This window comes from Salmo salar, chromosome 09 (assembly GCF_965601325.2).
Source record: "Salmo salar chromosome 09, fSalSal1, whole genome shotgun sequence".
In the NCBI taxonomy this organism is placed as follows: domain Eukaryota; kingdom Metazoa; phylum Chordata; class Actinopteri; order Salmoniformes; family Salmonidae; genus Salmo; species Salmo salar.
Window position 1 is genome coordinate 21,390,001 of NC_138299.1, and position 23,820 is coordinate 21,413,820.

Sequence of the window (23,820 nt, forward strand, 5' to 3'; positions counted from 1 at the left end):
CCCATAACCGGATAAAACTTTTTTCACACTGGAGCAGCAATGGTAAGGCTTCTCTCCAGTGTGGATTCTTTCATGGTCTTTCAGCTTTCCTAACCACCTAAAACCCTTTCCGCAGTGGGAGCAGTGATGTGGTCTTGCTGGTTTGGGCTTCTCTTGGTCTGGTTCCCCTGAAGGATTATTCCCGCTGTCAGAGCAAGAGTCTGGTCTCTGTCCTGCCAAAGACAAACAGCATTTAGTTAAACAGAGAGACCTGAATGAAAACGTCACATGATAATAACACTTCTATGACGTTTAATCCAGTTTTTTTAAATATTTAAAACACCTAAAGGACCTTATAACACCATTGAGATTCTACAAAACAAATAATGTAGAGCTTCAGCCTGATATTGCTGTTTACTAATCTGTATCATTCCATTTCTCCGTGCCCACAGTGGGAGGGAGTGAGAGTGGCTGGCTCACACAGCAGCCTACAGCAAAACAGGGACAGGCAGATACTTTCAAAGCGAGGCCCCCCGGCCAAACCCTCCCCTAACCCGGACGGCACTGGGCCAATTGTGCGTCGGACTATGGGACTCCCGATCACGGCCGTTTGTGATACTTCCCGGGATCGAACCTGGGTCTGTAGCACTAGACGCCTCTAGTGACGCCTCTAGCACATTAGACCGCTGTGCCACTCAGGAGGCCCTGCTTAACTATTGTTTATTAACGGTCAACATCTCAGCATCAATACAGGCATGCTGGTCACTGCAGTAGCATGGTAGGTACGAGTGTTGCACACATTAGTGTCCACACTGCAACACAAAAACAATACTATTGTTACATCCCTTCTCTTATTTGTGTGAAATCTGACCATGACAACATAACCACACAACTGTATACAGTGTCTCAAAACTGTCAGAATTACCCAATATCAATTAATACTGAAAAATAATATACTGGACAAAAATATAAAACGCAACATGTAAAGTGTCGGTCCCATGTTTCATAGGCTGAAATAAAAGATCCCAGAAATTTTCCATACACATAAAAAGTTTTTTTCTCTCAAATTTTGTGCACAAATTTGTTTACATCCCTGTTAGTGAGCTTTTCTCATTTGACAAGAAAATCCATCCACCTGACAGGTGTGGCATATCAAGAAGCTGATTAAACAGCATGATCTTTACACAGGTGCACCTTCTGCTGGGGACAGTAAAAGGCCACTCTAAAATGTGCAGTTTTGTCACAGAACACAATGCCACAGATGTTTCAAGTTTTAAGGGGGCCTGCAATTGGCATGCTGACTGCTTGAATGTCCAACAGAGCTGTTGCCTGAGATTTTAAAGTACATTTCTCTACCATAAGCCACCTCTCCAATGTTGTTTCAGAGAATTTGGCAGTACATCCAACTGGCCTCACAACTACAGGCCACGTGCAACTATGCCAGCCCAGAACCTCTGTCTGAGGAGGGGGAGAGGGGTGCTGAGGAGTATTTATATCTGTAATATTGCCCTCGTGTGGGGGGAAACTCATTGTGATTGGCTCCCAAGTAGGTGGGCCTATGCCCTCCCAGGCCCATCCATGTCGGCGCCCCTGCCCAGTCATGTGAAATCCATAGATTAGGTACATTTATTTCAGTTGACTGATTTACTTCTATGAACTGTAACTCAGTGAGATCTTTGAAATTATTACATGTTGCGTTTATATTTTTGTTCAGTTTATATTCACTTCCAGTGACATAAAATAAAACAGTTTCAAACATGTTCACGCCCCTCCCCCCCTTTTTTTCCTCAGGGTCAGCTGACACTTTTCTATTCCATTTTCATTATTTAAAAAGCACATTTTCTGTCCATTTTGGTTTTTCAAAGTCAATGTTCAAAGTCTTTCAGGTACTCTGGTCTGACTACTGTGTGGCCTGATCTGGTAGTGACAATGTGTTGTGTGTCACCAGTAGTACTATCTGAAGTTGAAATGGTCTCCATCAGTCTGTTTGTCCCAACAGTCCCAGGTTGACTTGCTCTGTGGTTGAGTTATGATCCCATCTGAGATGGCTACGATTCCTCCTATGAATACCTCCAGTGTCAAGTTGAACTTGGTATGATCTGACGTCCACAGATTTCAGCACTGTAGCTTTTCTTGAGAATGTGTGTGGTTCCACAGATTGAGAGAAGGGGAAAGTGTTAAAATCCAATGTTCCCATGTCCTTAGCATTTCTGTCATAGTAGGTTGCTTGTTTTTTTTTTTTGGGGGGGGGGGGGGGTTGTATCAGACCTTGTCTTGTTTGTTTTTATCTCTGGTTGTAGAAGACTGTGCCTTATGTGTAGAAGGGTTCTGGTTCTCCTACTCAGCAGTCTTTGAGCTGGGCTCGCGTTCAGTCCTTGCGAAGGGGTATTGCGATGGTCCAGTGTAGCCAGGTAAGGGTCTTTGCCTGCTGTTTTGGCTTTCAGCATCAGATGTTTTGACGTCTTAACGGCGGACTCTGCTTTCCTATTACTTTGAGGGAATACTGAGGTCCATTATCAGAGAAACAGACATTTGGTATCCTTTGCCTTGCAAAGTGTGATTTAAGCTTGCAGATCACAGTAGTGGACTTTGTCAGGTAGGTACTGTAGTCAATTTCCCAGAAGTAGGAAAAATAATCCACTGTAATCAGATAATCTCTGTTGTCAAAAGGTGAACAGGTCTGTGCCTACCTTTTTCCATGATCGGCTAGGCAGCTCATGTGGACAAAGTGTCTCCTTTTGGTGTTTTGCATCCATAGACCTGCAGATGTAACACTTTTCTATGAATGTCTTAACCTGTATGTTCATGTCTTGCCAGAATACACATTCTCTTGACCTCCTGAGAAATCTTTCAATCCCAATGTGAGAAGAGTGAATCCAGTTAGTTATTTCACCTCAGAGGGTCTGGGATAACTGCTCTTTCTCCTCTGAATATGATTCCATCTTGAACACTCAGTTCATCTTAAAACGAGTAGTAGTGTATGACATTGCTTTTCGCCATCTCCAGCATATCACCCCCTCCCGAAATCAAAATATAATCTGCGATGACGTGTATTCCGGGTAAACCCTCCAACGCGTGGCTCAATTCCCTTAGGAACATTTCAGGTGCTGGGATAATCCCCACTGGCATCTTCAATCATTTGTATCTCCCACACAGTGTAGAGAATGTAGTCAGATAGCGTGACTCTTCTTCTAGCTGTACATGCCAGAAACCATTCTTGAAGTCACACATTGTGAATACTCTTGCTTTTGATAGATCCAGTAAGATGACATCTACTGTTGGTAGAGGAAAGTGACTTATCTTTAGTGGTTTTCAGTCTACACATATTCTCAGTTTACAATTTTACAATCACAAGGCTGGTTATCCAGTCTGTGCTTTTCTCCACCAGTGTAATAATCCTTCTGCCTTGAAGGCTGCTCAACTCTTCTTTCAACAGCTTCATCATTGCGACTGGAACTATTCTTCTTTTAGGTAGTTTCACTGACTCCACCTTGTGGTCAATCTCAAATTTGTAGATTCTCCTGTGAAGAGATCAGAATATTCTCTCTTATATTCTCCATAGTCCAATGACCCTCTGTTTCCGTACCCTCTGTTACAATGCTATCCACAGCAAGACTGTTCTCAAGCTGCACTTTCACTAGGTTCATGGCCTGAACTGCTTTACTGCCTAGTATTGGCTCTGTTTGTCAGTTTAATCTTGCATTTGCCCAGTGGCTCTAGTGTGATCTTGTTGTACATCACTAGGACTTGTTTTGTTTTCTAAAATTTGAGTGACCGGTTTCAGTAGATTTATTGGGATAATATTACAGCTTACTCCAGAATCTAACTGAAATCTCACTAGTTATTTGCCAATGAGCATTGCAGAAAAAAACTGACTAGGTTTCATCTGTTGTGTATTTTACGATGTTTACACTGTAGTAACACTCAGAATTTCCTCGTATTTCTCGTCTGTCTCAGCCACTTTATCCACTCATTTTCCTTTCCCTTGCTTTGACATGCACTTTGCAGCAAAATGATTGTCCTTCTCACACTTTTTACACTGCTTTCCAAAAGCTAGGCATTTATTTTTATTTCTCTCATGTGTTTTCCCACAGAATTTGCATGAGATTGGGAGGAATCTTAGAACTTTCCTCCATACAGAATCTTTCCACATCCTTTCAATGGGGTTCAAGTCCAGTGTCTGAGAAGACCATTGTCTTGTTGACTTAGTGGTCAATTAACTTCTTTGTGGATTTTGATCTTTGCTTGGGGTTATTGTCTTGCTGGAAGATCCTCTTCTGGACAACTTTCAGCCTCCTGGCAGACACAACCAGGTTTTTGGCTACAATGTCCTGGGGCTTAATTTATAAACGCTGCGTAATATATACCCCAAAACGTGTGTGCACCCGTTTGTACACAAAAGTTGGCATTTATTTAAAAAATGTACTTGACGTGAGAACTTCCTGCAAACTTTAGAGCATGCACACACTTTCTGGTGGGTGAAGTATTGCTTTGCAAGCAGGGTAGGCTTAAATCCATTTGAATTCAATAACTTTTTGATAGCACCCCTTTTGACTTGAACGAAACCCTCCATACATATTTGCCCACTGTAGAAGTGCTCAGAAAGTGACCTTTTGGACCTGAATGCCAAAACATTCAAGAGATTAAAAGGTGGTCAAAGTTGACCTATCTGGCTTACCATGAGACATCTATGTCTTTGTCACTGGAAAAGATAAACGGTTGAGATTGATAAAATTTTAAATCTAACAAACAATGCTGTCAAACTATTTGATCATTTGTATTAAAACATTTTTTTTCCCCAATTGCGTCAACTCGCATGATTTAGCATAGAATCGATTTTACATAATCTGAGGTTGTGTTGTGCCCGCCATCGGTTGAGACAACATGCTCTTGAATACAGGGTGGGTGTCATATTTTGGCTGACAATACAATTTAAACGTCAACTTTGAAAAATGGTACCACAAAGATGGTTGTAGGTCCACACAGAGAATGTTAACTTGAATGGGAATATCTGTTGTTATACACTACAGGTCAAAAGTTTTAGAACACTCATGGGTTTTTCTTTATTTTTACATTGTAGAATAATAGTGAAGACATCAGAACTATGTAATAACACATATAGAATCATGTACAGTCATGGCCTAAAGTTGAGAATGACACAAATATTATTTTTCACAAAGTCTCCTGCCTCAGTTTGTATGATGGCAATTTGCATATACTCCAGAATGTTATGAAGAGTGATCAGATGAATTGCAAAGTCCCTCTGTGCCATGCAAATGAACTGAATCCCCAAAATTTCAGCCCTGCCACAAAAGGACCAGCTGGCATCATGTCAGTGATTCTCTCGTTAACACAGGTGTGAGTGCTGACGAGGACAAGGCTGGAGATCACTCTGTCATGCTGATTGAGTTCGAATAACAGACTGGAAGCTTCAAAAGGAGGGTGGTGCTTGGAATCATTGTTCTTCCTCTGTCAACTATGGTTAGCTGCAAGGAAACAAGTACCGTCATCATTGATTTGCACAAAAAGGGCTTCACAGGCAAGGATATTGCTGCCAGTTAGATTGCACCTAAATCAACCATTTATCGGATCATCAAGAACTTCAAGGAGAGCGGTTCAATTGTTGTGAAGAAGGCTTCAAGGTGCCCAAGAAAGTCCAGCAAGCGCCAGGACCGTCTCCTAAAGTTGATTCAGCTGCGGGATCGGGGCACCACCAGTACAGAGCTTGCTCAGGAATGGCAGCAGGCAGGTGTGAGTGCATCTGCACGCACAGTGAGGTGAAGACTTTTGGAGGATGGCCTGGTGTCAAGAAGGGCAGCAAAGAAGCCACTTCTCTCCAGGAAAAACATCAGGGACAGACTGATATTCTGCAAAAGGTACAGGGATAGGACTGCTGAGGACTGGGGTAAAATCATTTCCTCTGATGAATCCCCTTTCCGATTGTTTGGGCATCCGGAAAAAAGCTTGTCCGGAGAAGACAAGGTGAGCGCTACCATCAGTCCTGTCTCATGCCGACAGTAAAGCATCCTGAGACCATTCATGTGTGGGGTTACTTCTCAGCCAAGGGAGTGGGCTCACTCATAATTTTGCCCAAGAACACAGCCATGAATAAAGAATGGTACCAACACATCCTCCGAGAGCAACTTCTCCCAACCATCCAGTGTCACGGGTGTCGTAGAGATTGGACCAAAACGCAGCGGGAACGTGTAAACTCATCTTCTTATTTTATTAAGGAAGGAAAACAAAAGAAACACGTATACAAAAACAACAAACGACACTAAACAGTCCCGTCAGGTGCACGAACACAAAACAGGAAATAACTACCCACAAATCCCATAGAAAAAACACCCCTCTTAAATAGGACCTTCAATTAGAAGCAACGAGGAGCAGCTGCTTCCAATTGAAGGTCAACCCAATAAACACCACATAGAAATAGACTAACAAAGAACATAGCCCAACAAACCCCGAAACACTCTAAACAAACACCCCCTGCCACGCCCTGACCAAACTACAATAACAAACAACCTCTTTTACTGGTCAGGACGTGACATCCAGGAACAGTTTGGTGATGAACAATGCCTTTTCCAGCATGATGGAGCACCTTGCCATAAGGCAAAAGTGATAACTAAGTGGCTCGGGGAACAAAACATCGATATTTTGGGTCCATGGCCAGGAAACTCCCCAGACCTTAATCCCATTGAGAACTTGTGTTCAAACCTGGGTGGACAAACAAAAACCCACAAATTCTGACAAACTCCAAGCATTGATTATGCAAGAATGGGCTGCCATCAGTCAGGATGTGGCCCAGAAGTTAACTGACAGCATGCCAGGGCGGATTGCAGAGGTCTTGAAAAAGAAGGGTCAACACTGCAAATATTGACTCTTCGCATCAACTTCATGTAATTGTCAATTAAAGCCTTTGACACTTATGAAATTCTTGTAATTATACAGTGGGGCAAAAAGGTATTTAGTCAGCCACCAATTGTGCAAGTTCTCCCACTTAAAAAGATGAGAGGCCTGTAATTTTCATCATAGGTACACTTCAACTATGACAGACAAAATGAGGAAAAAAAAAAAATCCAGAAAATCCCATTGTAGGATTTTTTAATGAATTTATTTGCAAATTATGGTGGAAAATAAGTATTTGGTCACCTACAAACAAGCAAGATTTCTGGCTCTCACAGACCTGTAACAACTTCTTTAAGAGGCTCCTCTGTCCTCCACTCGTTACCTGTATTAATGGCACCTGTTTGAACTTATCAGTATAAAAGACACCTGTCCACAACCTCAAACAGTCACACTCCAAACTCCACTATGGCCAAAACCAAAGAACTGTCAAAGGACACCAGAAACAAAATTGTAGACCTGCACCAGGCTGGGAAGACTGAATCTGCAATAGGTAAGCAGCTTGGTTTGAAGAAATCAACTGTTGGAGCAATTATTAGGAAATGGAAGACATACAAGACCACTGATAATCTCCCTCGATCTGGGGCTCCAAGCAAGATCTCACCCCGTGGGGTCAAAATGATCACAAGAACGGTGAGCAAAAATCCCAGAACCACACGGGGGGACCTAGTGAATGACCTGCAGAGAGCTGGGACCAAAGTAACAAAGCCTACCATCAGTAACACACTACGCCGTCAGGGACTCAAATCCTGCAGTGCCAGACGTGTCCCCCTGCTTAAGCCAGTACATGTCCAGGCCCGTCTGAAGTTTGCTAGAGAGCATTTGGATGATCCAGAAGAGGATTGGGAGAATGTCATATGGTCAGATGAAACCAAAATAGAACTTTTTGGTAAAAACTCAACTCGTCGTGTTTGGAGGACAAAGAATGCTGAGTTGCATCCGAAGAACACCATACCTACTGTGAAGCATGGGGGTGGAAACATCAAGCTTTGGGGCTGTTTTTCTGCAAAAGGACCAGGACGACTGATCCGTGTAAAGGAAAGAATGAATGGGGCCATGTATCGTGAGATTGACCACTAGCATGGTGGAGAAGTGTGCTCTTCATGGATGAATCCGGTTTCAATGAACACAATTGCATTTTATCAATGGCAATTTGAATGCACAGAGACAACGTGACGAGATCCTGAGGTCCATTATCGTGCCATTCATCCGCCGCCATCACCTCATGTTTCAGCATGATAATGCACAGCCTCATGTCGCAAGGATCTGTACACAATTCCTGGGAGCTGAAAATGTCCCAGTTCTTCAATTGCCTGCATACTCCAGACATGTCACCCATTTAGCATATTTGGATGCTCTAGATCGACATGTACGACAGAGTGTTACAGTTCCCGCCAATATCCAGCAACTTCACACTGCCATTGAAGAGGAGTGGGACTAATTCCACAGGCTACAATCAACAGCCTGATCAACTCTATGCGAAGGAGATGTGTTGTGCTGCATGAGGCAAAATGGTGGTCACACCAGATAATGACTGGTTTTCTGATCCCACACCCCTACCCTTTTAAAGTATCTGTGACCAACAGACGCATATCTGTATTCCCAGTCATGTGAAATCCATAGATTAGGGCCTAATGAATTAATTTAAATTGACCGATTTCCTTATATGAAATGTAACTGAGTAATATCTTAAATTGTTATATGTTGCGTTTATTGTTCAGTGAGTCTTTTTATGGGGCACACTCATAAAAACTGTCATAAAACTGTACGAAATGGTCTTCCGTCGTAGGCTATGTAGCAATGTCACAGATATTTTAATTACATTTTTGACAAAGCATTTAATAATATATATATTCAAATAACCGTGCCCATCCCTAGAAGTATTTTGAGTAGTTATATACTTTTTTGCCATGTAACAGTGTAGATAAATACTGGTGCAAGACAATACTTTTTTTGCTAAAATAAAATATGAGTCAAGTATGTTCTTTTTTTGGCATCAGACTTACCTAATTCTCACTTGAAACATAGTTTGTTAGGCCAAATCAGTGGTTCCCAAGCAGGGGTACTAGGATCAAATCGTTATTTGTCACATGCTTACTTACAAGCCCTTAACCAACAATGCAGTTTTTAGAACAATAAGTGTTAAGTAAAAAAATAGATAAGTAAATAGAAAATAAAAGTAACAAATAATTGGGGGTACTTGAGAACTCATGAGACCATTGGCCTACTGTTAAAATGCACATGAGGGGGTACTTCAGGGGTACTCCTGGCAGGGCAAAATTCAGTTGGTGGTAAAGTGACAGAAAAAGGTTGGAAACCACTGGGCTAAATTATACATTCTGTTAACATCTGACTCCAGAGTGATGTGTTCTTACAACGTGTAGTCTGACAGTTCAGATTTAGATATAATGTATCACAAAGTAGTTTGAATATAGTGATACACTTTTCAAAGTGACTTTAGTTAAGTAAACTATTTTTATTAAGGATAGCTTTAGCGTAGCTTAACTTCCAGTGTGAAATAATTGGTAGCGTGGTAAGCTATATTTTCAGAGTAGTTTGCCAACACTGTAGCTAAGCATACAAATCGTGCCCTTGGTGCCATCATTAAAGTGTAAAGCCATGGGTGGCCTATCTTTTTAAATGTTTTACAAAACTGTTTGATTTATTAGTACTACCTATTATTACATATGCTGCAGCAGTATGGGGCACAGAAATTATACTTAATTCTGTTTTTAACCATGCTTGCCGATTTTTAACTGTGGGTAAATACACGCCAAATGCTGCTATTCAAGGCGATATTGGCTGGAAAACTGAGCCAAAACTGGCCAGCGAGTGATTTGAAATTGTTGCATGTATATTTTTGTACAGTATAATTATGTTCTGGCCCCCTGACCATCGGCTTGGAGGAAACAAAAAAGAAAAACTTTTTTAAATGTATTTTTTTTTTTTAATCGGCCTGTGGCTAAATCTAGTTGCCTACCCCTGTTCTATGGCATCACCAGTGGCTATGTATTATTTTTTATTTTTTTTACATTTGCAGAGATTTTGCAGCATGACAAATGAACATCTATGTAAACGTGCATTTTTTTATGGGCTTGTGATGTTGCAATTGCAAAGTGTTATGGTTTTTCCATTTATGTTTTGAGGTTGGACTTTAGCATGTTTAGCTCTTTAGCACAGGGTGCGCACGGATCGGTGTCACCTCTTAAGTCAGTATGTGTTACACCTGTACTGGTTGCCGTCTCATTAGTGGTAACGTGTTTCACCTGTGCTGGCCTAGGTGGTATTTAAGAGTGGCTGGCCCAGTGTTCCAGATAGATGCGGAGGGTGAACAACTTTAGTTGATGCGCCCTATTTTGAACTCTAGACAAACAATCCTTTATTTAATCTATCCAATTTCAGTTTTTGCCACCTTTGTGGTTTGCTTCCTGTCTAAGTTTGGGGTGGTTTTAAGTTTTGTTTGCCTGTTCTTGGGCAAATTTAGTGGGTCTCATGGTGGGTGTCTTTTAGGTTCCAGTTGTTGCTAGTCAACTTTCAGTGGACACCCCCCAAGACTGTCTTTCTGAACCCCTCCTAAAACCCCACCTGTTTCATGTTGGTTGTTGGTCAGTGACTGTTACTTCCCCCTTCTGTTTGAGTGACAGTTGAGTTTTTTCTTGCTTGGGAACGTAACAAAATGGGGGATCGTCTGGGGTCTTGTTTCCCATGAGTACGGTACTCGCTCTAGTCACCTACTCTGAAGCTCTGCTGTGCCCAGATATGTGTTCAAAATACACTATTGGGTTGTTTGTCACTGGCATCCACCTTGAGATGTTACGAGATTGGTGGAATCATTTTGAAAGTTGCATAAACACACAGGCTAATAAAATCAATAAAGCCATGGGGCTTCAAGTTGGATGCATTTGTGGAAAACCCAACATGGGAGATGATAGATAAATGTACAAAGGCGAAAAGGCTTTATATTTCAAAGCATTATGACATCAAAGTTGCATCTGGCGATCCAAAAGCAGTAGTCAGAGTTGATCGGTGCTTTGGTGGAGGAGGAAATCCTTTCAGAGAGGGAGGATGATGAAAAGGGTCCTACGGGTGGTAGAGTAAACCCCGTAGACATGCAACTGCGAGTAGTAGAACTAAAGGCAAAATGGGAACAACAGAGATTAGAGTTTGAATACAAGGAAAAAGGATGTGAGGAGAGGTTGGAGCAACACATTTTTAAGACAAGATGAGTGTGCAGTCAAACAACAACGAGAACGTGCAGCAAGACAAGAACAAGAAGAACGTGTGCATGCTATTTGATTAAAAGAGATGCAGCTGGAAGCACTCAGTATCCAGTGAGGCAAACCTGCACCCTCAGAGTTTGATCTTGGTCGGAACAGCGGACTTGTACCGCCTTTCAACAAAAACGAGGTGGATGTATATTTTACCCTGAGTGGACTGCCACATCCCTAAAATTGCTGTGAGATATTTGGTCACTGTTCCTCCAAATGTTCTTGTGGGAAAGGCTCAAAGTGTACGCCGCTTTCTCTCTTGACCAGAGTTCAGATTCTGACACTGTTAGGGCTGCTATCCTTCGGGCTTACGAGCTGGTCCCAGAGGCATACAGACAACAGTTCCGTAAATGACAAAAGCCAGAATCACAAAGCCATGTTGAGTTTGCAAGGAAACAAGCGTGTCTTTTTGATCGGTGGTGCGGTTCTCAAGAGGTCAAGGACCTTAAGAATTTAAAGACACCCATACTTCTAAAACTGCCTTCACGAAAGGGTTGCGACCTACATTTATGAGTACAAGGATCTCACTCTTGGGAAAGCTGCCGTTCCTTCGGATGAGTTTGTGTTGACACATAAAACGACCTTCACAAACAAAGTACCCAGTAGTTATCCCTATGAAAAAAGCAATCCAAAGAAGTTACCTCCTACTGCAAGGTTACAGTCCCTTTCTACATTACCCAAAGATAAAGATCAGCAAAAAAATGTTTTTTCGTATCTGCCAGTTTGTCATTACTGCCGTGAGACAGGACACATTATCTCTCAGTGTCCTAAGTTGAAACAGAAAAATGACAGAGAGAGAAAAAGCCATTTCTTCTTCTGGGAGCACTCCAGCCCATTAAGTCTCTGGTTGGGACTGATCGATCTCCTAAAGAAGATTTTGGAGAGTGTTTTCCCTTTGTCTTGACACTTCTGCAACTGGTTACAGTGTGTTAATACAAGGCATGGAGATGGGTTGCATGGAAGTTCCTTTATATAATGTTGAACTCGTGTCTGATATTATTTCTGGTTCCGTTGTCGTTGGAGTGAGGCCTAGCCAACTGGTGAAGTGTGCCTCATTCATTTTGGGAAACGATTTGGCTGGAGGGAAGGTGTGCCTCATTCATTTTGGGAAACGATTTGGCTGGAGGGAAGGTGTGCCTCATTCATTTTGGGAAACGATTTGGCTGGAGGGAAGGTGTGCCTCATTCATTTTGGGAAACGATTTGGCTGGAGGGAAGGTGTGCCTCATTCATTTTGGGAAACGATTTGGCTGGAGGGAAGGTTGTGCCAAATCCTGTTGTTTGTAAGGAACCCAGAGTAAAGGAACCTGATGGGTTATCAGAAAAGTACCCTACAGTGTTCCCAGCGTGTGCCGTTACACATGCTATGTCTAAGAAAGTCCCCGGGAGCAAGTCTAGTGTTGAGGAGGATGTCAGCAATCCCACTATGGTCGATCTGCAAACATGGACAACAACAGTCTAAACATAGCTAGGGCAATATGTCCACTAGATGACAGCAAAGGGACCTCTCACAACCCTACAGGAAAGATGAGAAATCCAGATCTACATTTAAACCAGGATACTTAGTGGCCTGTAGTTTGTAAATCCAAAAACGTTCCCCTTGGTTTAGCTGTTTAAGATGGTCCCCTTTTCTAATTGAGGCTGGGATATGATCAATAACCATAGCTTGTAGGGAGGCAGGGTTGCTGTGATCTAGAGTACTATAAAATAGATGGCTCACCTATTCTTACCACTTTGCCCAGTCATATTCAAGGTTAGAATTACCTTTTTATGGGTTCTGATACTTCTAGCCTTGACATGCATTTTTGATAACATATCTACAGTATTTCACGTTTTAATGTGTATAGTATTGCTTACTATGTGTTGTCCAATAAAAAAAATGTAAACAATTTTTTAAATCCAAGATGGCGTAGCAGTCAGACGTCTTTGTCCTTCGTCTTGTCTTGTCCCATGTATATATCTTTTTATATATTTTTCTCCGCATATATTTTTTATATTTTTCTAAATTTCAACTTCAAAATACTCTCCTGCAACCCGCCTCACCCAATGTGGTGTGGATCTGTTTTTTCTAAACGTATTTTTATTTACCACGGAACCGGAATCCACCAACAGAAGCTATCCAGATCACTAGCTATTAGCTAGTGCTCAGCTAACCACTGCGAGCGGTCATCAGCTAACCTTTAGCGCGGAACGCTCTCGCCAGTTTGTACAATGCGACTCAAACCAGAGCATACCGGACCTAATTTCTCTCCATATCCCCGGATTCCTACCGCAAGCTCTGGACCTTTTCACCTGGATCATCGCAGCTAGCTAGCTGCAATCCGAGTGACTACTCCTGGTTAACATCTGTCCCTAAGCAAGTACCAATTAGCCTGGAGCTAGCACATGCTAGGCCAATTCTCCTGGCTAGCTGAAGAGGCCCATCAGCCACTCCTGGGCTACAATACCGGGACTCCTTCTACTGCCAGTACGGGGCACGGAACCCCGCCGACCCTTCACGACTGGACTACGACATAATTGCTCGAGGGGGTACTCAACTGGCCCCTAAATCGCAACGTCCCCTGTATGCCGCTAGCTGTCTAGAGCATATTGGACTGTTAGCTGAATAGATCCATCAGACAATTTCTTGGGCCACTATACCTATTTTGCCAATTGGAGTTGGACCCCTCTGCTAATCAGAAACCTACTAATCCTTCACGACTGGTCTATCGACGTCACCGCACGCGGAGGCTAAAACAGACTTTCCTCCGTCGAGACGTCCCTCTAAGGCCCTTCTGCTAGCCCCGGCCTGCTAGCTGTCTGAATCGCCATGTCTCCAACCAGCCCAACCACTCACTGGACCCCTATGATCACCCGGCTACGCATGCCTCTCCCTAATATCAATATGCCTTGTCCATTACTGTCCTGGTTAGTGGTTATCGTCTTATTTCACTGTAGAGCCTCTAGCCCTGCTCAATATGCTTTAACCAACCATTTAGTTCCACCTCCCACATATGCGGTGACATCACCTGGTTTAAACATCTCTAGAGACAATATCTCTCTCATCATTACTCAATGCCTAGGTTTACCTCCAGTGTACTCACATCCTACCATACCTTTGTCTGTACATTATGCCTTCAATCTATTCTATCGCGCCCAGAAACCTGCTCCTTTTACTCTCTGTTCCGAATGTACTAGACGACCAGTTCTGATGCCGTACCCTTTTCCTACTCCTCCTCTGATCCTTTGGTGATGTTAAGGTTAATCCAGGCCCTGCTGTGCCTAGCTCCACTCCTACTCCCCAGGTGCTCTCATTTGTTGACTTCTGTAACCGTAAAAGCCTTGGTTTCATGCATGTTAACAGCAGAAGCCTCCTCCCTAAGTTTGTTTTATTCACTGCTTTAGCACACTCTGCCAACCCGGATGTCCTAGCCGTGTCAGAATCCTGGCTTAGGAAGACCACCAAAAACCCTGACATTTCCATCCCTAACTATAACATTTTCCGACAAGATAGAACTGCCAAAGGGGTAGGGCTGGGCGATATATCGATATAAAAAAAATATCGATATATTTTAAAAATGTGATATGAAATTAGACCAATACGCATATATCGATATAGTTGAAATTTGCGCTTTGATCCTTGCTCCAAGCAAACTGCAGACCCGGAGCTCTCTGCGCTGCTCCCCGCCCCTCCTCTTTCATGCACAGAGGGGGGAGGGGCAGGAACAGACACTTCAACAAACATGGAGGAAGCAACAGCGTCTGCGGAGCGTTTTGAGGAGGAATTGGTTAGTAAAAGAAAAAGCATTGGCTCAGTAATTTGGAGATGGTTCGGATTCAAAGTATCAGATGAGCAACAAAATCACGTTATATGTAGGCAGTGCCATAAAAAAGTTACAGCCAGGGGTGGAAGCACTACAAATCTTTTTCACCACCTAAAACAGTGGCACAAACTGCAATACGAAGAGTGTGTGAAACTGCGCGCTGCAGAAGCCCCAGCCGCAAGCCGTCGACAACCCGAAAAAGCTCCAGCCCCGAAACAAAGCTCACTGCAAACTTCATTTTTCCGCAGTGTGCCTAATGTCTACCTCAAGACAGCATTACTGTTTATCAAAGTAAAAAAAGAGGGGGAAAATGTTTATTGAGTTGATAGTCTGTTTCTTGTGCAACTGGTTGAGGCTGTTCAGATAAGAAATTGAGTTAACAAAAAGCAAATAGTAATCTCAGGCTGATGTTTAAAAAACATTTTCTCAAACTGAGCACTTTATTTTGTTCTTTATTTATATATAATTGCTGCCCTTACTAGGGTTTGTCATATTTTATTATTTTGTAATGTTCGTTATTTGCATCTGTGGATTTGTTAGAAAGGAGAAGAAATCTGTAATTTGATTTTAATAAGCCATTTAAAGTTGTCAAACTAAAAAAAAGTTGACTTTTCTCATAAATATATATAATATTTATTTCAGAAAAAGATAGGCCCATTTTATAGGCTATTTTTGTTTAAGATATTTTTTTTAATTTAAATGTGCACCTTATGGAGCTTTGCTTTCAAAAAAGGTACTCCTGTTGTTCTACAGTGTTTATGTTTACATGTTATTGTTATTTGAACAGCTGAGCATTTAATCTGAACCAGGTGAAGAGCCCTGTTTATTATTTATTCATTTGATTTTTCAACTGTTCACTGAAATAGCCATTTTCAATAAAACTACTTGAGACATGTCATATCTGGCTTTGACTTTGACTGAACATTTGCTCTCACTTTGCGGAAAAAATATTGGGATATATATCTTATATCGATATTCAGCCTAAATATATCGGGATATGACTTTTGGTCCATATCGCCCAGCCCTACAAAGGGGGTGCGAAAAAAACATTGTTGCACCAATGTGTACCTAACCATAAACATCAACGCCTTTCTTAAAATCAATACACAAGTACATATTTTTAAACCTACATATTTAGTTAATATTGCCTGCTAACATGAATTTCTTTTAACTTGGGAAATTGTGTCACGTTCTGTGCAACAGAGTCAGGGTATATGCAGCAGTTTGGGCAGCCTGGCTCGTTGTGAACTGTGTGAAGACTATATCTTCCTAACAAAGATTGCCAACTTCACCAAACGGGGGATGATTTAACAAAAGCGCATTTGCGAAAAAAGCACAATCGTTGCACGAATGTACCTAACCATAAACATCAATGCCTTTCTTAAAATCAATACACAGAAGTATATATTTTTAAACCTGCATATTTAGTTAAAAGAAATCCAGGTTAGCAGGCAATTTTAAACTTGGGAAATTGTGTCACTTCTCTTGCGTTCAATGCACGCAGAGTCAGGGTATATGCAACAGTTTGGGCCACCTGGCTCATTGCAAACTAATTTGCCAGAATTTTACGTAATTATGACATAACATTGAAGGTTGTGCAATGTAACAGGAATATTTACACTTATGGATGCCACCCGTTAGATAAAATACGGAACGGTTCCGTATTTCACTGAAAGAATAAACATTTTGTTTTTGAAATTATAGTTTCCGGATTTTACCATATTAATGACCTAAGGCTCGTATTTCTGTGTGCTATTATGTTATAATTAAGTCTATGATTTGATAGAGCAGTCTGACTCAGCGGTGGTAGGCAGCAACAGGCTCGTAAGAATTCATTCAAACAGCACATTCGTGTGTTTGCCAGCAGCTCTTCGCTGTGCTTCAAGCATTGAGCTGTTTATGACTTCAAGCCTATCAACTCCCGAGATTAGGCTGGTGTAACCGATGTGAAATGTCTAGCTAGTTAGCGGGGTGCGTGCTAATAACGTTTCAATCGGTGACATCACTCGCTCTGAGACCTTGAAGTAGTTGTTCCCCCTGTTCCCCTGGAGCGATGGGTAACGATGCTTCGAGGGTGGCTGTTGTCGATGTGTTCCTGGTTTGAGCCCAGGTAGGGGAGAGGAGAGGGACAGAAGCTATAATGTTACACTGGGAATACTAAAGTGCCTATGAGAACATCCAATAGTCAAAGGTATATGAAATACAAATGGTATAGAGAGAAATAGTCCTAGAATAACTACAACCTAAAACTTCTTAACTGGGAATATTGAAGACTCATGTTAAAAGGAACCACCAGCTTTCATATGTTCTCATGTTCTGAGCAAGGAACTGAAACGTTAGCTTTTTTACATGGCACAAATTGCACTTACTTTATTCTCCAACACTGTTTTTGCATTATTTAAACCAAATTTAACATGTTTCATTATTTATTTTATTGATGCATTATATTAAGTTTAAATAAGTGTTCATTCAGTATTGTTGTAAATGTCATAATTACAAATAAATAAAAAATAATGTAAAAAAAAGATTTAATATTTTTTTTCAAATATTTTTTGTTAATTAAAATATATATATAAAAAAGTATTTTTTTTATTTAGAAAGAAATGAGCTTTTTTTAAAATGTATTTATACATTTTCTTTTTTTTCTCTTATTTTTTTTAATTATTATTATTATTTATTAATTTATTTTATTTGTATTTCTTTATTTTTATTTAAAAAAATTTAAATCGGCCGATTAATCGGCATGGGCTTTTCTGGGTCCTCCTATAATCGGTATCGGAGTTGAAAAATCATAAAATCGGTCGACCTCTAATCCGGTCCATGGTCAAACGACCACCCCTCATCACTGTCAAACGCTTCAGCGAGCAGGCCTTTCTAATTGACCTGGCCCGGGTATCCTGGAAGGATATCGACCTCATCCCGTCAGTAGAGGATGCCTGGTTATTCTTTAAAAGTGCCTTCCTTACCATCTTAAATAAAAATGCCCCATTCAATTTTTTTTTTTTACCAGGAACAGATATAGCCCTTGGTTCTCTCCAGACCTGACTGCCCTTGACCAGCACAAAAACATCCTGTGGCGTACGGCATTAGCACCGAATAGCCCCTGTGATATGCAACTTTTCAGGGAAGTTAGGAACCAATATACACAGGCAGTTATGAAAGCTAAGGCTAGCTTTTTCAAGCATAAATTTTCATCCTGTAGCACAAACTCAAAAAAGTTCTGGGACACTGTAAAGTCCATGGAAAATAAGAGCATCTCCTCCCAGCTGCCCACTGCCCTGGGGCTAGGAAACACTGTCACCACTGATAAATCCACTATAATTGACTATTTCAATATGCATTTTTCTACGGCTGGCCATGCTTTCCACCTGGCTACCCCTACCCCAATCAATAGCCCTCCACCCCAAACAACAACTCGCTCAAGCCTCCCCATTTCTCCTTCACCCAAATCCAGATAGCTGATGTTCTGAAAGAGCTGCAAAATCTGGACCCCTACAAATCAGCCGGGCTAGACAATCTGGACCCTCTCTTTTTAAAATGATCTCCCGAAATTGTTGCAACCCCTATTACTAGCCTGTTCAACCTCTTTCGTATCGTCTGAGATTCCCAAAGATTGGAAAGCTGCCGCGGTCATCGCCCTCTTCAAAGGGGGAGACACTCTAGACCCAAACTGCTACAGACCTATATCTATCCTACCCTGCCTTTCTAAGGTCTTCGAAAGCCAAGTTAACAAATAGATTAGCGACCATTTCGAATCCCACCGTACCTTCTCAGCTATGCAATCTGGTTTCAGAGCTTGTCATGGGTGCACCTCAGCCATGCTCAAGGTCCTAAACGATATAACTGCCATCGATAAGAGACATTACTGTGCAGCTGTATTCATCGACCTGGCCAAGGCTTTTGACTCTGTCAATCACCACATTCTTATCGGCAGACTCAACAGCCTTGGTTTCTCAAATGATTGCTTCGCCTTGTTTACCAACTACTTCTCTGATAGAGTTCAGTGTGTCAAATCGGAGGTCCTGTTGTCCGGACCTCTGGCAGTCTCTATGGGGGTGCCACAGGGTTCAATTCTCGGGCCGACTCTCTTCTCTGTATACATCAATGATGTCACTCTTGCTGCTGGTGATTCTCTGATCCACCTCTATGCAGACGACACCATTCTGCATACCTCTGGCCCTTCTTTGGACACTGTGTTAACAAACCTCCAGACGAGCTTCAATGCCATACAACTCTTCTTCCATGGCCTCCAACTGCTCTTAAATGCAAGTAAAACTAAATGCATTCTCTTCAACCGATCGCTGCCCGCACCTGCCCGCCCGTCCAGCATCACTACTCTGGACGGTTCTGACTTAGAATATGTGGACAACAAATACCTAGGTGTCTGGTTAGACTGTAAACTCTCCTTCCAGACTCACATTAAGCATCTCCAATCCAAAATTAAATCTAGAATCGGCTTCCTATTTCGCAACAAAGCATCCTTCACTCATGCTGTCAAACATACCCTCGTAAAACTGACCATCCTACCGATCCTTGACTTCGGCGATGTCATTTACAAAATAGCCTCCAACACTCTACTCAACAAATTGGATGCAGTCTATCACAGTGCCATCCGTTTTGTCACCAAAGCCCCATATACTACCCACCACTGTGACCTGTACACTCTCGTTGCCTGGCCCTCGCTTCATAGTCGTCGCCAAACCCACTGGCTCCAGGTCATCTACAAGTCTCTGCTAGGAAAAGTCCCACCTTATCTCAGCTCACTGGTCACAATAGCAGCACCCACCCGTAGCACGCGCTCCAGCAGGTATATCTCACTGGTCACCCCCAAAGCCAATTCTTCCTTTGGCCGCCTTTCCTTCCAGTTCTCTGCTGCCAATGACTGGAACAAACTGCAAAAATCACTGAAGCTGGAGACTCATATCTCCCTCACTAGCCTCAAGCACCAGCTGTCAGTGCAGCTCACAGATCACTGCACCTGTACATAGCCCATCGGTAAATAGCCCATCCAACTACCTCATCCCCATACTGTATTTATTTATCTTGCTCCTTTGCACCCCAGTATCTCTACTTGCACATTCATCTTCTGCACATCTACCATTCCAGTGTTAAATTGCTATATTGTAATTACTTCGCCACCATGGCCTATTTATTGCCTTACCTTCCTAATTTGCACATACTGTACATAGTCTTTTTCTACTTCATTATTGACTATGTTTGTTTATTCCATGTGTAACTCTGTGCTGTTGTATGTGTCGAACTGCTTTGCTTTATCTTGGCCAGGTCGCAGTTGTAAATGAGAACTTGTTCTTATCTAGCCTACCTGGTTAAATAAAGGTGAAATAAAAAGTTAATAAAATAAATAAATTATGTAGACACTCCCTCTTCAAATTAGGGTTGATTGGAAAAAGCTGTTCAAAAGATGACATTGTATTACCTTATCTTTGTACTCCCTGACGAAGGCCATGCAGCCAAAATGCGTCAGATTTTTAAACTTTGTTTCGATTGAACATGCCATAAAAAATAAAGGCATTTTAATGAATTATATGAAGAGTGCCTTGGTCCTCCTTTCTTTTTGATGTTGAAACCATACTTCACCCGCTACGATCAGAGAAGTCAGTGGAAACCGGTAGTGATGTTCTGCCTGTAGCCACTGCTGTAACCGGAGACTATAGTCCTCAAGAGTACGAGGAAAGCCCAATACACCCTGTGCTGGTTGATCGGTTGTCTGTCCCAGAATCACCCAGAGTGCACCGCATGTAGTGAATCTGTTATTCAATGTGTCTGTATGGGCTGATAGCAGTTAGGCCAAAAACTATTTTTCATCAGATAATTTCACAAATATTTTTTTGATACTTCAATGAACCTTAAAATTAAAAATCAAAACATTAAAAATATAAAATGGTACATATTCGATCCATTAACGTTTTGTTGGTGGCCCTCACTCTTTGTAGCCAGTACATAACATATTCAAGTGTAGAACTTATGTAAAGTGCCCCTTTAAAACCTCACATTAGTTCAACAACTGAAGACAAAGTTTGTGCCCCTGTTTTTAAGACAGTCCTCCTACTTACTGGTGTTAATCAGAAATGTTGTCTCCTCTTTTAATTCATCCTCCTCTTTAGCTGTGACAGTCTTCCCCTCTTCCTTTAATTCCTCAATCTCCCCTTTCATTCCAAAAACGTCCTTTTCTTCTTTCACTGAAACATCCTCCTCTTTCACCCTGAAAGCTTCTTCCACTCCTATCACTGTGACGGTCATCTCCTCCTCCTCCTCCTTTTTCACTCCAAAAACGGCATTATCTTCTTTCACTGAAACATCCTCCTCTTTCACCCTGAAAGCTTCTTCCACTCCTATCACTGTGACGGTCATCTCCTCCTCCTCCTCTTTCACTCCAAAAACGGCATCATCTTCTTTCCCTGTAACATCCTCCTCCTCTTTTATCCCGAAAGCTACTTTTTCCTCTTCTTTCACTGTGATAGTAATTGCCCCTTCCTCTCCTTTCGCTGTAATATTCTTCTCTTCTTCTTTCACGACAATGTTCAGACCCAGAGCTTCTTTCTCCATCCAGCAGACCTCTTCACTAGCAGGGGGCGAGTAGCTCGTCATGTTCGGGGATGTAGCTAACGTTAGCTGGTTAGCATTAGCGAATAGCCTAGTTCAAGGCTATCTTAACCAGTACTAACTAACAATGTAAATATTACATGAAATGGAGTAACTAGTAAATATGCAGACAGTGAGTTCAAAATCGCTAAAGGTAATATACAAAAAAAAAAATCTAAAAAGCTCAGATGTTTCGGTTTTATATACGCTAGCAAGTTACACCACTGTGAAACAGGCAAGAATACGTACTTTTGGGGTCACGGATTTTGGAATCCTTCAGAATAAGAGTCCCGTCCTGTATACTTTGTACATTTATAATTTGGGTGAAAGTGAGGGAAAATGTGCACAATTATTTATATATTTTATACTAGTTATCATACAAAGAATAATTACATCAGATATGTGATTTATTTGTAATTTTTACAAGCTTAAATGATCAACAATCGTTTTTGTTTGGTGTGTACTATCATTTATTGTATCATAAACAATTTCTGTCACAGAAAAAGAGTGCCCATTTTACTCATGAGCACTTTTAGGTTTCGGTTCAAACACTTAAAAGACACACCCTCGTCCACTTACTCTAGCCTTATGGTGATTTAGAGGTTAACCCAGGCCCGTGTGTCCCAAGGCGCTCTCATTTGCTGACTCCTGCAACCGTAAAAGCCTTGGGTTCATGCATGTTAACATCAGAAGCCTCCTCCCTAAGTTTGCTTTATTCACTGCTTTAGCACACTTCGCCAACCCTGATGTCCTAGCCGTGTCTGAATCCAAGCTTAGGAAGGCCACCAAAAATTCTGAAATTTCCATCCCCAAATACAACATTTTCCGTCAAGACAGAACTGCTAAAGGGGGTGGAATTGCAATCTACTGTCGAGATAGCCTGCAGAGTTATGTCATACTATCCAGGTCTATGGACCCTCTCTTTCTAAAATTATCTGCCGAAATTGTTGCAACCCCTATTACTAGCCTATTCAACCTCTCTTTCGTATCGTCTGAGATCCCCAAAGATTAGAAAGCTGCCACGGTCATCCCACTCTTCAAAGGGGGTGACACTCTAGAGCCAAACTGTTATAGACCTATTTCCATCCTGCCCTACCTTTCTAAAATCTTCGAAAGCCAAGTTAACAAACAGATCACTGACCATTTCGAATCCCACCGTACCTTCTACACTACGCAATCTGGTTTCCGAGCTGGTCATGGTTGCTCCAAGGTCCAAAACGATATCATAACCTCCATCGATAAAAGACAGTACTGTGCAGCCGTCTTCATTGACCAAGGCTTTCGACTCTGTCAATCACCACATTCTTATCGGCAGACTCAATAGCCGTGGCTTCTCAAATGTCTGCCTTGCCTGGTTCACCAACTAGTTCAGTGTGTCAAATCGGAGGGCTTGTTGTCCAGACCTCTGGCAGTCTCTATGGGGGTGCCACAGGGTTCAATTCTCGGGCCGACTCTTTTTTATGTATATATCAATGATGTCGCTCTTGCTGCGGGTGATCATTTGATCTACAAACCGCCAGACAAGCTTCAATGCCATACAACACTACTTCCGAGGCCTCCAACTTCTCTTAAATGCAAGTAAAACAAAGTGCATTCTCTTCAACCGATTGCTGCCCTCACCCTCCCACCCGACTAGCATCACAACTCTGGGTGGTTCTGACTTCGAATTTGTGGACAACTACAAGTACCTGGGTGTCTGGTTAGACTGTAAACTGTCCTTCCAGACTCACATTAAGCATCTCCAATCCAAAATTAAATCTAGAATCGGCTTCCTATTTTGCAACAAAGCCTCCTTCACTCATGCTGCCAAACATACCCTCGTAAACCTGACCATCCTACCGATCCTTGACTTCGGTGATGTCATTTACAAAATAGCCTCCAACACTCTACTCAACAAACTGGATGTAGTCTATCACAGTGCCATCCGTTTTGTCACCAAAGCCCCATATACTATCCACCACTGCGACCTGTATGCTCTCGTTGTCTGGCCCTCATTACATATTCGTCGCCAAACCCACTGGCTCCAAGTCATCTATAAGTCTATGCTAGGTAAAGCTCCGCCTTATCAGCTCACTGGTCACCATAGCAACACCCACGCGTAGCACGCGCTCCAGAAGGTATATTTTACTGGTCATCCCCAAAGCCAACACTTCCTTTGGCCGCCTTTCCTTACAGTTCTCTGCTGCCAATGACTGGAACGAATTGCATACATCACTGAAGCTGGAGTCTTATATCTCCCTCTCTAACTTTAAGCATCAGCTG

The 23,820-nt window shown here is 42.0% G+C and overlaps 1 protein-coding gene across 1 annotated transcript in view; it reads right to left on the minus strand.

Annotated features, from left to right (window-relative positions):
* Positions 1-21,807, minus strand: part of LOC106611083 (uncharacterized) — a 22,050-nt gene extending 243 nt beyond the window's left edge. The window contains exons 1-2 of the mRNA XM_014210949.3: positions 21,030-21,807; positions 1-212 (exon numbers count right to left, since the gene is read on the minus strand). The exon at positions 1-212 is cut by the window's left edge and continues 243 nt beyond it. Coding sequence (XP_014066424.3) covers positions 1-212; positions 21,030-21,564 — 747 coding nt within the window. The 5' untranslated portion in view covers positions 21,565-21,807. The remainder of the gene's footprint in view (positions 213-21,029) is intronic.
* Positions 21,808-23,820: the final 2,013 nt, after the last annotated feature.